We start from the raw sequence: 16,924 nt of genomic DNA on the forward strand, positions 1-16,924 counted from the left end.
GTTAAATTCCACATATTATTAGAGGAGCCTTTAATACAAAATATGATATTAATAGTAATTACTGTAGAGCAATATTTTAAAAGTAACTACTGTTTTAATTTTACCTGATATGTTAATCACTAGAAAAAGACTGAATTTCTGGCATTTTGTATGCTAGACATAAGTGATATTTATACCAAAATACAGTCGCAAATATGAGGTATAATGACTTTATATTTAGCCACAGTAGTATTTTAGAAAGAATGAAAGTTAGTTTGTATGTATAATTTGATTATTTGTTTTCATATAATTTAGAGAAAACAGTACTCAAGGATAATGATTACTTTAAAAAGAAAGCCCTTAAAATCATGGAAGAAGTCACTTGAGAAGAAATCCATCCCTCAGTGGGTCGTCATCTTCTACTATAAAGCTTGCTGTACCCGTGTAATGGGCTTGTCCTGACACTTCCACTATAACAGCTTTAAAATCACCACATTTCGCTTCCTGAAAAAAGATGAAGGGAGTATACTATCAAAATATTGCACTCATATTATATCTGGCTTGAAAATTGTACTCTTGACTTTTATCATGTGAAGGAAAGGCCAAGGGTTAATCCTACGGGCCAGGGAAAGTTTTTAAGGAGAGTGACATGGTCAGACTTGTGTTTTAGATAACTGTAGCTGTAAAGTGGGGATCAAACTGGAGAAGAGAGAGGCAAGAGACCCAGAAACATGTTAAGAGAGAACCTCAATTCACTGAATGATTGATTCCAGAGTCACTATGGGAGTTTTCAGTGAAGATGGGGAAGGGGAATATATACTAACATAGAGATAGTTTGGAGGTAGAACTGATAGGCCTCTTGATCAATGCATGTGGGAATTGAGGACTAGCAATAAGTTAATTAAAACCATAGTTTCTAGCTTGGAAATGATGCTAGTGATGCCATTAACCACAATGGGGAGAGAAAAGAAGAGCACATTTGAGACAGGAAGAAAGGAAGAACTTTTTAACAAGGTGAGTTTGAGACACCTCTGAGACAGTCATTTAGAGATGAGTATAATGAACAGTTAGGATTAAGAGCGTTATATTCAGAAAGACATACAGGGTAGGTAGGCAGGGCAGGGATAAATGTTTGGGAGTCATCATCAGTAGATGGTTGAGAACTGAAGCCTAGGAAGTGGATGAAATTGCCCAGCAGCATCAAACTGTAGAAGAGATGAGAAGGAAGGTGGGGATGAAGTGATGGTAACATCTAAATGGAAGGACAGGGAAAGGAAGCTGCGGCAGGGGAAGAAACTGAGAAGGTACCATCAGGGAGCCTGGACGGGCCCACACAGACAGGGAGAGAGCATGATACAAGTGAGGACGTTCTGGCGAGCATGATCAATAACTATAAAACAGATAACTGGAAACCTTAACTTCAGCATATCTTTTTATGTTCTAATTTTTAAAAGAAGAATAACTGAAGCTAAAGGTAAAATGTCAAATATTGTTAGGGTATAAGACTTTATCTGTTTGTATCTTTTTATAAAGCTGCTGTAGTGTGACAGGTCCTTCACCAGGTTACGTAAGGGTGTGTGTCCACTGCTTGAACCCTGAAGGCTGGAGGGTAAGCCAAGGGCATGGTGCCCAGCCAAGGAGCAGGTATCCCTGAGAACCCAAATATCCCAGAGAATATCTGGGAATATACCAAGGAAAACAGTCCTATCACACATACACAGTAGGCAAAGAGCCAGAAAATTAGCTTAAAAGCAGCTTAGAGTCAGGAGGCAGGATGGGTCTCCATAGTTGTTCAGCTGCTTCCCAGGAGTGCCTTAAATGGAAGTTCTAATAAATGCATCTACTTGCCAACCTGGACTTGTCTGAGTCATTCTTTGGTCTCTCGGCTGCCTCTCTATTTGGGGGGACATTGAAGTCTCAGATTCTTCTCATAACAGCTCCTATAATATAAAGTCTCATTGACCTTTTGCTTTGTCTGACAGCAACATAATATAAAGCTTAACAGCATGTGGTCTGTTCAGAGAGACCCACCTTCATGACCTGGATCTGCTACTCACTAACTAACCTCTGGCAAATTACCTAACTTCTCCAATTCTCCATTTTATCATCTATTAAAAAAGGATAATAACAGTACAGTACTGACCTTGTAGGATTCTTGTGAGGATTAAATGAGATGGCACGTATCAAGTGCTTAGCTTGGAAACTGATGCACAGTGAAGTATCCAATAAATGTATGTTATTATTTTTATGTTCCATTTCAAATTCTGAAGACAGTGTTTTCCGAATTTTTGCATACAACACAAATGGTTTCACGTTTCAGATCACTACATGATGTAGAGATCCTTAAGGAAACTCTAATATTCAGAAATACCAAATCTTAAAAACAGCTATACTAGGATAGATTGTTTGCTATGTTAAAGGACTCTTTATGAGTAGAATAATTTACTGAATGTAAATCAATCATTCTGTAGTAGATTTCATTTACTACTGAGATAAGATTCATTATTTAGCTGTTAGCACATTTAAAATTTTATTCCATTACAAAAATTTGATGTTCCACAACTTTTTAGGGCTTTCACATCCTATTATATCAAATAAAACACTATTATAAAATAAAACAAAAAAAAACAAACAAAAAAAACCCCAAATCCTAATTTAGTGGTTCTCAAACCTTTTGGTCTCAGGACCCTTTTATACCTTAAGATTTGAGGACCCCAAAGAGTTTTTCTTTATATAAGTTATATCTATCAATATTTACTGTATTAGGAATTAGATATATCTGTTCATTACTTCATTTTTAAAATAACAAACCCATTATACATTAACATATGAATAACATATTTTTGTGAAAATAACTGTTTGCCAAAACAAAAAAAAATTATGAGAAAAGTGGCATTGATATTTTTGCAAACCTCTTTCATGTCTGGCTTAATAGAAGACAACTAAGTTCTCATATCTAGCTTCTGCATTCAATTGGTTGGGTTATCATACATCACGTAGCCTCTGAAGAACTCCACTGTAGGCTCTTGAGAGAATGACAGTGAAAAGCAAATAATGTCATTATTATGAACATAGTTTTGACCTTCTGAACCCATGGAAAGGACCTTAGGGGCCCCCTGGGGCCCCAAGACCACACTGGAGAACCAATGTCCTAGCTGAAAAGAAGTTTTTACAGGCCTGCTTTAAAATTCTCTTCTGAGAGCTGAGTAAAGAAATTTATCAAACACCCAACTCAGGCCTCTTCAGTCTCATAAGTGACACATTTATAAATAAGAAGCTAAGGGTGTCACTTACCCTCACAGCTTTCCCTGTGAATACTGAGCCAGTTGCACTGCTTTTGAAGGCTCTGGTCTGGTTCAGTTCCAGAAGCCCTTTGTGATACTGTAAGGCAATTCGGGCTGTCACTCCTGAGCCAGTGGGACTTCTGTCAACCTGTTTCAGAATAAATGAAGACAGAATGTTCATAGTGTGTTAGTTCCATATTACCTGGCTTTTGTCCCTGAACATTACAGTTTTAATACCTGTTCATCTGCAAAAACACAAATGTTGGTGGTTGGTTCCTTGGTATAAGCATCTTTTCCATCTGTTAATATAGTTCCATATAAAAAGGCAAGGTCTTCACTATCAGGATGATTAATTTTAAACTGCAAATAACAAAAAAAGATCAACCACATGCAAAATAAATATTTTCATTCAAATTTATAAATAATGCAGATGGGTCATTCTTAGACATAACTTTTTAATCCTTATCATTTTTAAAATATCTTTTTGGGCAACGTATACTAATTGCTGGAAATTATGTCTTTGTCTAGATGAAGAAAGACAGTTTTATTGCAAGTTATAATTCTTATCATACTTTGAGTCCCTTCTAAGGCAGCTGTCCTGCATATAGCCTTTGCTAAAAAAGCAGTCCTATTTTATACACCCCTCCCACCCCAAATACACATAGTCTTTGCAGCACTGACCCCAGGATGGTCAATCCACAGGCTGGCGATGGCTTCTCAAACAGGATGAGCTAAGGCAATCATAGTCTTATTCTCAGGAGCTTAAGGAGGATAATGTGGGAAAATTAGGCTCTGAGTATCTAGAGCTGAAGTTAACACCAATGATAGAGACAAAGGCTGTGAGAGGACATAACATTCTGTAAGAATGCAGAAGCTATTAGGTAGGAGAAACAATTGGATGAAAAAAAGATTTACTGTAGACGATGAAGTCAGTTGATTCATCAAAAAGTAGCAGATATGCACACAAAGAAGCAGGCACTGGCAGGGTAGCTAAGTCACTCAGTGGTAGATTCAGGCCCAAATGTGCAAAGCTACTTGTTCTTGGAAGCCTAGTTCTTTAACTTTTCCTGGATTTCTGCAAACATTTATAGTATGACTGAGATTGCTATAATCTGACTTCCCTTGTATATGCTTACAATTAGTACTTTCTACTTCCAGTTACATGTCATTTAAAGCAATGGAACAGCTTTGGGTTCTTAACATCCAAAGAGTCCATCTGAAACCACGTTAAAGTGGCCTGCAGACTGAATCTTTGTTCTCCATCCTCTTAAAGTGATACACCCCACCTCCACTATAGCACATTCCAACATCACACTGTTCACAGGTATGCTCGCTTCCCCCACTGGAGCTAGCTCCTTGAAGGTGGGGTTTGTTCTTTCTTCGAGTCTCCAGGATCTAGCATAGTGTCTAACATACATACAGTATGTTCGTGGTAAATGTTTGTTAAAAGAGTGAACGAATTAAGATGAATTTATATTAACTTTAACTCTCCATCCCCATGGCCTTTTCCTAAATCTGCTTCAGCAGTGTGAATGGTCAACAGTTCACAGAGTAATTAATTGTACTGTCTGATACCAGAACTTGTCCTCATTTTTCTCAGAATCCTTCCTCCCTCAAAGTCCACCCCTTGCCACCTTGTTGAGTTCAAACTCAAATGAGAAGTACAAAATTACACCTTTTATTAAGATATCCATGACTTTTTCTCTTGAATTCATGAAAAATTAGGAGAAATTATTTTGTGCCAAATTGTTAACTCAAACTATTAGCTGTCCTGCTTAATGGAACAGAAAACTGATGTAAATTCAGAGCTTCAAAAGTTGCTGTCATAATATAATTACACATATTGGTACTGACAGTGCCAGAAAAATAATTTAGAATACTGGTACAGTGTATATTCTCAGTTTGTTATTTAAGTTATAAATTATTTTAAAATAAAGCTTCAGAAAATGATAATTATTAGTACATTAGACACTATCTTACACAAGTTACTTTTTACTACTAATAAATTCTCACATACTAAATTCTCACGTACTAAACATTCAAATACTGTACATGTGTTTTATTTATAGGTCCCAATTTCAAGATAAAATGTGCTTCACTTGTGCTAGAAGTGAAAGAATATTCTAGAATTATTTATTATCTAAACTGATTTTATCAAAATAGCTTTCCCAAGTAAAAACTAGAGTTATTTAAGTAGTTATTTGAGTAATTTCTTAGCAATATAGGAAAAAAATAGGAATTAATGTTATCTATGAAATAAGAAAAAGGCTTAAATCTATTTTGTACGCTTTTACATTTATTATTTTCAAGTTTAACAGAATGACCACACACATGCATTTAAAATTTGTAGAATTCTATAAATATATTTCTACACATTTAAGGAACTATAAACTATATTAGTATGTATGTATTATTAAATTTAGTAACTGCTAGGTGTGGTGGCTCACACCTGTAACCCCAACACTTTGGGAGGCCGAGTTGGGAGAATCACTTGAGGCCAGGAGTTTGAGGCCATCCTGGGCAACATAGTGAGATCCTGTCTCTATATAAACACACACACACACTCACACTCACACACAGATTTAGCTGGGTGTGATGGGGCATGCCTGTGGTCCCAGTTACTCTGGAGGCTGAGGCAGAAGCATCATTTTGAGCCTGGGAATTTGAGGTTACAGTAAGCTATGATCACACCACTGCACTACAGCCTGGGTGACAGAGCAAGACCCTGTCTCAAAAAAATAATATTATCATTTACTGAACATTTACCATTGGCCAGACACTACTCTAAGTCCTTTACATGTATTGACTTATTTCATTCTCACAACCCTACAAAGCAGGTATTTTTTAATTTCCATTTTGCAGACACGAAAACTGAGGCATATGGAGGTTATGTAACTTGTCCAAGGTTATATATGTTACAAGTGGTAAAGCTGGAACTCATAGATAGTTTTGCTCTAGAGCAGGGGTGTCCAATCTTTCGGCTTCCCTGGGCCACACTGGAAGAAGAATTGTCTTGGGCCACACATAAGGTACACTAACGAGAGCTGATGAGCTAAAAAAAAATTGCAAAAAAACTCATAATGTTTTAAGAAAGTTTACGAAATTTGTGTTGGGCCACATTCAAAGCCATCCTGGGTTGCATGTGGCTCACAGGCCACCGGTGGGACAAGCTTGCTCTAGAGCCTAAAATTTTAATAAGCACCCTATTCTTAGTACTATTAATAATTTAAACATCATTTAATTTTCTTTATAGACATAATAATGTATATTTCCTCCATGCCATAGAGAAGGGAATTGGTTATGAAGGCAGAGTATTACTGACCTGAGCTTTCACTGCCTCTGTCACTGCACTCGCTGCATCCACAAGGTCCCTGGTCTTTGCAGAACAAATGTCTAGTCCTAACTTTTCAGCAGTAACAAATGCATAAAATGCACCGCCATATGCAATGTCCACCACCACCTTTCCATGTCCAGGAACATCCACCACGAGATCTAAAAAAAAAGATGTGTTTGGAAATAAGACGTGCTTGTTAATAAGTATTTTAGCAATAAAATTCAAAGGATTTTTAATACGTTTATTTTTCAAGAGGGATGTTCTTTTCCTATCATAAAAATAAGGAAGTAAAAATCCACTTTTTAAATGAATAAGCATCGAGTGAATAATAGCTAGATGCATCATTCTATTTTTAACTTGATGATTGCAGAAGTCATAAACTAATGCCATGCTTTCCCTAACTCATACAGACATATTCATTAACTTCCCTGAGGATCTTTTCTAGGAAACACCACTGAGGCTGAGAGAGGGAAACCCAAGGGCATCCCTGTGAACACTAAGAAGGAAAATGTCTATTCCCCACTTGTGCTATGAGAGATGGTTTAAAATAGTGAGGGTCTTGGATCCTATTTACAAATCAATTTTCTTCAGCCGTAATGTCAAAACAAAAATTTTAATAAAAGATTTTTTTTCTATATAAATTATATACACTTATCTACATATTTTCATCTCCTTAAGGTATCCTGTAGGCAAACACACAGAAAAATGCCATTGTATAATCATTGACTGCTACAGCATCATTTTGCACCAGGGTTTTTATTTGAGCATTTTAAGTCTCAACATCCCCGAAGTTTCACCTGAAGGTCAGTAGTTTGAAATCTTGAATCTGTATTTCCAAAGAAAGGAGGCTGGGTGATGTTTATTTCCCCCCTTCTCAAATTTTCCTCTTTTCCTCTTCCCTAATTTAAGCTGGCTTGGTGATCACTGCCTTTCAGGGAAGCCTATGGCAGGGGAGAAAGCTTGTCTTTCATGTTTTTATTTTACGGAAGCCTAAGCTCTCAGGGGAAAGACATCTGTTGGCAAAGGAGTGTCCTGAAGGGAGAAATATTTCTCCTAGAGATAAATTTTTTTCTCCCTTGAGAAGAGTGGAGGCTGAAGGTCCTTAGTGCAGAGAGGACTTGTGTTAACTTCCCCAGGGCACCACAGGAGCAGGACGTGAAGAAACAGAGGACAGGGAGGCAGTGCAGAGGGCAAGGACCAGGTGGGGTGGGGCAGCCAATGCTCCTGCTCCACTTTGCTGGTTAACTGTGTAAGCTGAGGACCAAAGTGCCACCCTCTCCAAGGCCACAGCACTTTTAAGAAACCTTTGCTCACACATATCAGGAAAGGGGACAACACATGGAGTGATGAGGCTAAGTGAACCAAAAGGACAGAGTAGAGTTTCAATTTCAGAAATTAAGTTTTGGGAAAGAAAATATATCTTGTGTTCCTGAGTTTTCATGCTAAGTCATACAAGGATACCAATATGCTATCAGTCCACAGAAGGCTATCAGTATGCTATTAGTCCACACTAGTCCACAGAAGCCCTCTTAACCCATGATGTGTTAAAACAGAGCAAGTTTATAATCAAAAGAGTAAAACATGCTGTGGATTGTAACAACAAAACTGAATCAAAAATGTCTTTATCTTGATGCTGGCGCAACATGAAAAGCAAGTTTAATGAAAAGAGAATGGGCAAGCTGATAGAAATGAGGGACTGCTGGAGGGTGGAAAGCTAAAGTGAGGGTGAAGATCAGCACTTACCAGGAGACACAGGTGACAGTCCTGGGGCTCAGTCTGCCTGCCCTCTTCTCTTGATTGTAACAACTAAATGGGGCATTGGCCACCAATCCCGGGGCCAGGATGGAGTTGGGAAGCTGGTTCAGGAGAAGTCATCCCTGAGCCTACAATCATTTCCCTGGCCCACCCTTTCTAGAATCTTGCGTCTGGTTTTCTTAGGGTGGGCAGTTGGGTAGGGTGCTACACCTCACTGAGTTTCAGTTTCGTTTTCTTTAAAATGGACCAAATTTCCTTTAAAGTTACACTTGTCCATCAATTATCTGTGACTATTTCATTTTTTAATCACTAAATTACTAACATTAAAAATTAAGATATTTATTTCACCCATGAGTACTTCCTATGTGGCAGGTCTTTACATACACTAGCCCCTTAATTCATTACATTAGCACCTTAATTACTACAGCCCTGAGAGGTAGGTACTGTTTTACTTACTATCCTCACATTATTCCCTGGTTTACCCACTAAATAAGTGGCAGAGCTTGGGGTCAAACCCAGGACCAGGTGACTCCAAAGCCCAAATCCTTTCTATTAAAATATACAACCTCTATCTAGAACACAATCCAAAATCTAAGAGTTTTTCTTTTCTTCTATACAAGCATATCACTGAAATTTCAATTTGATTTACTTTGCTCAAGATTTAGTGAGCACCTACTATGTGCCGATTACTGTAGAAGATATAAGAAGTACAAGGAACAATAAAACATAGGCTTTTTCCTTCTTGGAGTTCAGTTGGACACGACAGATTTTAAAATACGCTATATCTGTGAATGAGGTGCAATACACTAAGCAGTATTCCAGAAAATTGAAACATATCTCCTTAATCTACAAAAAGTTTTAAGGATGAGAGGGAAGCAATATGATAGGCCAGGGTTCCAACCCTAGTTCTGCCATTAGTGTGGCTTTGGTGTCTTGTGCAAACTGTAACTGTTATTTCTCCTAAAAGAGTTGTTTTGAAAATTCCACGTGTGGGGAGTTCCTGGCACAGATTAGGGACTCGAAAGCCAAAATTTTAATTTCCAGTGGGAATAGGTTTCTCAAGAGGACCAGATATTTACATTTGTCAATCAGCATATTCTTCTCCAAATTTCATTTATTTAGTTACTCATTCAACATTCATTGACTGACTACTCTTCTAGGCACTTAGAATACTGTAAACAAAAAAGAGTTTGCATTTTAGCCTGGTGGGGTGGATATGAACTCAGCAACCCTCTGAGGTGGGTACTGTTGTCATCCTCATTTTACAGACTGTGATACTGAGGCATGGACTCTCTAGCACAAGGTCACTGAGATGGGGAGAGGTGGGGCAGTGACCTTGAACACTATGTCTGCCTTGTATGCATTTTTCAAAGTAGAGAATATAGCATTTCATTTTCTTAACTCAGTGACCATTAATGCCCACTAATTATTGTACTGTCATACAGTGATGCTCTCAGGAACTACTGAGAGGAACTACTGAGGTCAAGTGGTTGACTGACCCTACCCTAACTGACTCAGAAATGTGATGTAGTTCGTGTTCCTGCTGCCAGCTGCCATTTCCTACAGAAGTCTAGAGTGTTTCTAATCTGCTGCTGGAGTTGCCTAGGGGGAATTCTGGTAGCCACGCTAGTTAAACTGTTGAGATTTTCAAAATGGAATCGTAAACATAAATTCTGTCTCCCTCAAGTGGCCGACCAATCTGGAAGTGACACCATTCTCTGGGGAAATGGCATCAATTTCTCCAGAGGCATTCTTCATTAACTCGTGGGTTTCAGCTGCCTAAGGTTGCTCTAAGAGTGCCTTTTCTATTACTTATCATTCATAATCAGGCTAATCTGAAACCTAGTTCTTCAGGGGGAATCAAGGTCCAACTTTCTAACAGATGATTTGCATGGCTTGAAGATTTTTAAGAAAAGGATAACTCTATTCCTGGTAAACTGGCTCCTGGCTCACTTCCAGTCACAATGACTAAAGCATTCTTACTGATAGAATTCAGCTCCTGGGAGGTAGTATTCAGATGAGAAACCAGATGCCAGCTTGCCAGGTCATCCCCATGAGGGATCTCCCTCCCGTAAGGGTTATGGTTATAGAGATGCCCTGCTTTACATGATAAGCTGTACAAAGATCTGTACTAGAGAATCCAGCAAAACCTTTTAATGGCTCAATAGGCCTAGGCAACTTTAGCAATCATATAAACCTTGCAATCTATCTCCAGGAATACAGTATCTTGCATACTCTCATTTAATCCTAACAAAAAAACTCTATGAGGTAAAAGAAGAAACACAGGCCCAGAGAGATTATGTAATTTGCCTAAGGTTGCACAGCTTTAGGGGGTTATCAGGATTTGAAACCAGGCAACGTGTGTTCCTGTTCTTAAAGAAAAGCAACATTCGTATCTTAATGATTTACAAACTGCTTTGTTCATTCATTCTCATTTAATTCTTCTTCAAAGAAGCGGGGGAGGCGAGGAAAGGAGACCAGGTTTAGTAACTTATTAAGTGTGATTCTGTGTCTACCAAGCATATTCTGAGCCAGCCTGGAACCCTGGTACATTGGCTGTTCTTCGCTCTTTCCTTGACCCCACCGTATCTTGCTTTATCCACCGGTGAAATCTCTAGGAATGCCTCACCAGTGCAGAAGGAGGCGCTGAGTCAGGGTAACACGCAATTCCTCGCTCCTCAAGGGTCTCCCAAAACCACAGGCGGATGGGAGTCAGAGAAAATCGAAATTGCACGCACCAAGCAAATACGCAAGGCTGCTGACACACGTTCGCAGTGATTTACCTTTCTATTAATTGCAAGGGCACGCGGAGTAGGTTAGTTGCGAGAGTACCAGCCCAGAGAGACCGTTAATGTAGTTAGTTGCGTCCCGGTTGCAGTTCTGCCCTGGGCTGGAAAGGTCCCGCCCGTTACCTGTGGCCAGCACGAAGGCTGGGACGCTGTGGAAGCGCACCGGTCCGTGGCTGCGGCCGTCCTCGCATGCCACGAAGGCGGTCACCAGCCCGCACGGGCAGTGGATGTTGACGCGGGCCTCGCGGGTGCCCGCAGGGGGCGCCGGCACAAGCCCGAAGTCCAAAGCGAAGCGGCCCAGCGCCACCACTGCGTGGCCGCACATGGAGCTGTAGCCCTCGTTGTGCAGGAACAGGACGCCCAGATGCGCGTCCGGCAGCTCGCTCGGGACTAGGACCGCCCCGTACATATCCCGGTGCCCTCGGGGCTCGAACAGGAGCCGTCGCCGCACGTGGTCAAGGTGCTGGCGCATGTAGCGCCGCTTGGCCAGCAGGGTGGGCCCGGACACCTCCGGACACCCCGCCAGCACGATACGCAGGGGCTCGCCGCCCGTGTGCATGTCCACCACCGACAGCACCGGCGTCCCTGGATCATGCGGGGGCAGCCGGGGCACCGCCAGCGCGCTCTCCATGGTCTGCGTCGGGAGACACGAGTACCTTCCCGCAGCTATGGTTTCAAGCCCGACCCCTACCCACTGACTCCGCGCGAGGAGGGCGAGACGCGAACCAACCCCGTCCGGAGGGGGCGGGGTCTCAGAGCCTAAACCCGGAAGCGGGGGAGGAACTTCGGAGCGGTCGCCCGGGTTACTGGGAGGCGGAGCCGCCGAGCTCGCTGTGGCCCGGATGTTCGGTGCAGCTGCCAGATCCGCTGATCTAGTGCTTCTGGAAAAAAACCTTCAGGCGGCCCATGGGTGAGTGGTCGCCAAGATCCCGGGAAGCGTTTCTAGTAGTCCCGGTTGCTTTCCGACACGGCTGGCCTCGGGCTCGGCTCTCTGTAGGCAGCCTACGGTTGGCGGCGCAGGCTCGCCCCTTGACCCCGCCCGCCCTCGGGCCGGGCCCCGCACTCCTGCCGGGTTGGAGTGGTCTCTGTCCCCAGTGGGCTACTAGGGGAGGCGCGCTGTCTGCGGCGGAAAGGCCAGGTCTTTGTTGTTTGGTCCGAAATGTCTCTTCAGTCCCTTAGTTTAATGTCGAGGGAACACTTGCTTGAGGGTTGACTTCAAAATTGAAAACGCGGGTGATAGTGCAGAAAAAACAGTAAAGCAGAAGCAAGTTGCTGCATAATTTGTCTACTGCTTCAACCTCCAACGTAGATTTATAACGCCCGTCACAAAGGGGCAAGACCGCTGCAAAAAAATGAAATCTTAAAACTTTAGCCATCGTTCGCTAAAGGAAATGAAAGGAGAAATTCAACAGTCGCTTGGAGCCTGGGTTTTGCTTAGTAGGTGATAGGCTGTTTATTTCAGTTCAGTTTATCATACTGGTTTTCAGTCCTTGGATTTTGAGAAACTTTAGATTATTGATATTCACATGTATTTATTAAGCATCTACTAGATGTAAAGCCCATACAGAAGTTTCCAATTCCTTAACTTCTGCATTCTTGAAAAACCTGAAACATTCATTTTCATGTATTGATTTAGAACATTGTGATTACAATTGGTTACAAAAAAAAATAAGCGCCCATTAAAGAGGCCAATGGGTTTAAAAAGCTAAGTCTGAAATGTGTTAAAAGCGAAAATACCAAACGAGGAATTTTAGTCAATGCTGCTTCTCTTTTTCTCTCAGCAGCATAAGGAGAAGGAAATAAAAAGTCTACTTGAATGTGAAAGGAGAGAAGGCACTGTAGACCAGGCAGTCTAGATTGTGACTTCGTGAATAATTTGGGAAATGATTGTTAAAGAATAGTCAAAAGATGCATAATTTTTCAAATTAATTCACATGTAGACCACAGTTTGTTTGTTTTGAGACGGAGTCTCGTTCTGTAGCCCAGGCTGGAGTGCAGTGGTGCGATCTCGGCTCACTGCAACCTCCGCCTCCTGGGTTCAAGCGATTCTCCTGCCTCAGCCTCCCGAGTAGCTGCGACTACAGGCGCGCGCCACCACGCCCGGCTGTTTTTTGTATTTTTAGTAGAGACGGGTGTTCACCATTTTGGCCAGGCTGGTCTGGAACTCCTGACCTTGTGATCTGCCCACCTCGGCCTCCCAAAGTGCTGGGATTACAGGCGTGAGCCACCTCACCCGGCCTGTTTGTTTGTTTTAATCAATGAATGAATGAAGGGAATCAGATGTCACTGATGAAGAAAACTCCTTCCATAATTTCTTCTTGTGAATAAGGTCAAAGACAACGTATTAGATTCTTAGTTTTTGGGTTATTTTTAAGTAAGGAATAGCTGCTTTTCCCCTAAGCCTTTAGATGAGGGGCTTAATTTTAATGCAGTGGTTTCTAAAATATTGGCCCAGTGACAGCCTTGATGAAATTTTCACTTATCCTCCACAAAAATGATAAAAGCTAGGACAATGTAGGAACCTTTTTATAAAGGTAATTTGCATACCTCTGTTCTGAAATTATGTTCTCTCTGCTTTTCCCATGTGAAAATGTGTTCTGTTATGAACATAGGTGATAATGATAATTGTGTGTCTACATGTGGGTGCTTAATTTCCTGACTGGGCAAAATAAAAGGTGGTGACCCTCTACTGGTGCTCTAATTTAAAAATATATGTATATTTGAACTTTATAATCAGTTAAACTCAAGAGTATCCTCTAATCATACCGAGTCAGGCTTTGAGTCCTGGGGATAGATCCTGCTGTGCTGGTTGAGGACCTTAATCATAAGGCACAGTATTAACAGCAAGGTTCCAGGATAACTGTCTGCAGTGTCACAGTGTAAAAGGAGAAATTCAAATTTAAAAATGCCTCAAGACTTTTGTCTAATACATATTATTAAAAAATTTGAAACTTATTTTTGCCAAATGCTTCAGCTATTATTGCAATTTTCTTTTTATAATCACAAAGATGTTACTATACTGGCATTTGTTTTTAAAAAGCTGTCGATATTCAACCAGCATGCCTTGGACTTTATTGTGGGAAGACCCTATTATTTAAAAATGGCTCAACTGAAATATATGGAGAATGTGGGGTAAGTCTTATGTTTGCATCTTATTTCATTTTGTAAAATCTATTTGCTTTTGAAATATTTTCACGTACAACATTTTTTGTTATTTTACTCATTAATTTATAAAAGAATATGGAGGACCAGGCGCAGTGGCTCATGTCTGTAATCCCGGCACTTTGGGAAGCCTAGGCGGGTAGATCACTTCAGGTCAGGAGTTCGAGACCAGCCTGACCAATATGGTGAAACCTCATCTCTGCTAAAAATAGAAAAAAATTAGCTGGGCATAGTTGTGTGCGCCTGTAGTCCCAGCTATTTGGGAGGCTGAGACAGGAGAATTGCTTCAACCTAGGAGTTGGAGGTTGCAGTGAGCCAAGATGGCACCACTGCATTCCAGCGTGGGCAACAGAGGGAGACTCCGTCTCAAAAAAAAATAAGGAAATATAAAAGAATATGGAGGCATTAATGTAATCATTGTTTATGTTGGCATTTTGATGTCTATATTATTTTTTAAAACATTTAATAATTTTATAATAATTTCTAATTTATGATTTAGTACCGTGTCTTGTACAGTAAGTTGAACATCATGAATCCAGAACATTTATCTGCAGTTATTCTTATATAATGTTAATAACTAGGTTTTTCATTGAATGTTAGTCAACTATTTTAGTAACTTAGTAAAAGGAATCTTTTAAGAGCATTGTACAAATACAGCACATACATTATAGATTTCTTTTTATTTTACTTAAGCCCTCTTTTTTATTTCTAAAAGCTGCACATGTAAACTTAAATATTTAAACTGAAATGGGATGTCTTATAGAATGATTGGGGGGGTGTTAGTGTTCTAAAATAATATCTGTACACAAAATATTGGTTTTATATATTGTAGGTATGCCCAAGAGGACAGAGAACGAATGCCCAGAAATATTGTCAGCCTTGCACAGAATCTCCTGAACTTTATGATTGGCTCTATCTTGGATTTATGGCAATGCTTCCTCTGGTTTTACATTGGTTCTTCATTGAATGGTACTCGGGGAAAAAGAGGTTAGCACATTTCTATGAACATAACTGGCTGGACTAATGTTGGAATAATTATCACTCAGAAGACCTTATTAAGTAATTATGCTTCTTCTGTTTTAAAAGTGGTAAACATGTTTTTCCTTTATCTTCAGATTATTCTTAACTGTGACAAGAAAACTTAACAATAGGGCATGACTTAGTAATTTTTAAGGGAACTGTCCCTAGTCTGTTTTAGTCTCAGTGATCTTGAAGGAATACTTTTTTACTTCTCAACTATAATCCTTATTGGTTTTCTACACAAAATTGGTTATGATTACAAGCTATTTATTGTTATGGAACACATTCTTTGTAATTTAATTTAATACTAATAATCTAGTATGATGTAGTTTTAAATGATATAGCTGTAACCTAATACAAAAACTCATATTAACATATTAAATTAGCACACATTTACTAAGCACTGCATTTTATGTTTGGAAGATCAGGGGAGGAGATATAAAAATAACTGACATGGCTTATAGTCATAATCTTGTGGAGAAAACAAGTGTGTACATAATTATAAATCAGTCTTAGAAATGTAGTGGAAGAGTTATAAACAAAGTACTCTGGAGTTACAAAGAATAGAGAGATAAATTATGCCTCATGGGATCTGAAAGATTTCAAAAAAGGAACATTTTAGGCAGAAGAAACAGCATGAATAATGGCATAGAGGTATGAAATAGGTGATCTGTGGTAGGCAGGAATGGAAGTAATCTGGGGTAGTCAAGAGTGGGTTGCAAATGAAGAAAAGTAATATAAAGGGAAGTAGGAAAGATAGGTTGAGGCCAGAATGTGAAGGTTCTTGATAAGCATGTGAACTTTAATCTGCTGGGAATGGGAAGTCATTCTACTTTACTGATTTTCTTTTAGTTCCTCCAACTTCTCAGGATCTTTCCTACTTTAGGTTCTTTCCCTTCCTCCAAACTCTTTCTGCTGTCTGAAATACTCTCTTCATCTGACTGCAACTTGTTACCTAGCTACCTTCTTTTCCTTCTGATTTCAGTTTAAAAGTCACTCAGAAAGTTGAGTGCTAAAAACGAAACAACAACAACAACAAAACAGTGCTATTAAAAGAGAAAAATAAGGAAGACAGCCTACTTTCTATTCTTTCCTTCTAGGCCTCTGGGCCTGTGGTGGGACAGGCAGTCTGAAAGACTTCTGAAATGCCTTCAAGCCTTTTTCTCATTGTCTTGGCTATTAGCACTTGGCTCCCTTTTAGCCATGCTAACCTCTCTAGCAAGTTGTTGCTCTATAGCCTGGTCGAATTCCTCTCCTGAAAATGCTCTTTTCTTCTCTACCACATGGCCAGGCTGCAAATTTTCCAAACTTTTAGACTCTGCTTTCCTTTTTAAGTATAAGTCCCAATTTTTAAGTCATTCCTTTGCTCCCATACCTATCTGATCATAGGCCGTTAGAAGCAGCCACAGCACATCTTGAATGTTTTGTTGCTTAACAATTTCTTCCACTAGATACCCTAAGTCATCACTCTTAAGTTCCAACTTCCACAGATGCCTAGGACATGGACACAATGCAGCAAAGTTCTTTACTAGGGCATAATATGGATGACCTTTGCTACAGTTCCCGATAACTTCCTTATTTCCATGTGAGACCTCATCAGC

At 40.0% G+C, this 16,924-nt stretch overlaps 3 protein-coding genes across 8 annotated transcripts in view; 1 reads left to right on the top strand and 2 right to left on the bottom strand.

The window, feature by feature from the left end:
* L3HYPDH (trans-L-3-hydroxyproline dehydratase) lies at nt 1–12,021 on the bottom strand. 2 transcript variants are annotated; one of them, XM_030811472.1, is made up of 5 exons: nt 11,265–12,021; nt 6,586–6,755; nt 3,501–3,623; nt 3,274–3,411; nt 1–483 (listed from the first exon to the last, which is right to left on the bottom strand). In XM_030811472.1, the coding sequence occupies exons 1-5, from the start codon at nt 11,770–11,772 to the stop codon at nt 358–360; spliced, it is 1,065 nt and encodes a 354-aa protein (XP_030667332.1). In that variant the 5' UTR covers nt 11,773–12,021; the 3' UTR covers nt 1–357. The 2 variants fall into 2 exon arrangements, 1 of the variants encoding a protein (XP_030667332.1); XR_004029727.1 differs by having other exon boundaries at nt 283–483; nt 1,832–3,411.
* The window catches only part of CCDC175 (coiled-coil domain containing 175), a 119,321-nt gene continuing 109,074 nt past the window's right edge, over nt 6,678–16,924 (bottom strand). The window contains exon 18 of the transcript XR_004029716.1: nt 6,678–6,755. The gene's annotated coding sequence lies outside the window, so the exon portion shown is untranslated. The remainder of the gene's footprint in view (nt 6,756–16,924) is intronic.
* The window catches only part of JKAMP (JNK1/MAPK8 associated membrane protein), a 20,624-nt gene continuing 15,600 nt past the window's right edge, over nt 11,901–16,924 (top strand). For 2 of the 5 annotated variants that reach the window (XM_003267751.4, XM_012504463.2), the window contains exons 1-3: nt 11,901–12,051; nt 14,182–14,273; nt 15,136–15,290. In XM_003267751.4, the coding sequence (XP_003267799.1) occupies nt 12,048–12,051; nt 14,182–14,273; nt 15,136–15,290 (251 nt within the window). In that variant the 5' untranslated portion in view covers nt 11,901–12,047. Of the gene's footprint in view, nt 12,052–14,149; nt 14,274–15,135; nt 15,291–16,924 lie in introns of all 5 variants that reach the window. The other 3 variants (XM_012504462.2, XM_003267752.4, XM_030811505.1) reach the window with 3 other exon arrangements.

This window comes from Nomascus leucogenys, chromosome 1a (assembly GCF_006542625.1).
Source record: "Nomascus leucogenys isolate Asia chromosome 1a, Asia_NLE_v1, whole genome shotgun sequence".
Taxonomy (NCBI): Eukaryota; Metazoa; Chordata; class Mammalia; order Primates; family Hylobatidae; genus Nomascus; species Nomascus leucogenys.

Coding starts and splice junctions, on each gene's coding strand:
- L3HYPDH (XM_030811472.1), bottom strand. CDS start 11,772: ATGGAGAGCGCGCTGGCGGTGCCCCGGCTGCCCCCGCATGATCCAGGG. Junction 3,624..6,585: donor CAGAGGCAGTGAAAGCTCAG/GTCAGTAATACT, acceptor TGTTATTTGCAG/TTTAAAATTAATCATCCTGA. Junction 484..3,273: donor TCACAGGGAAAGCTGTGAGG/GTAAGTGACACC, acceptor ATCTTTTTTCAG/GAAGCGAAATGTGGTGATTT.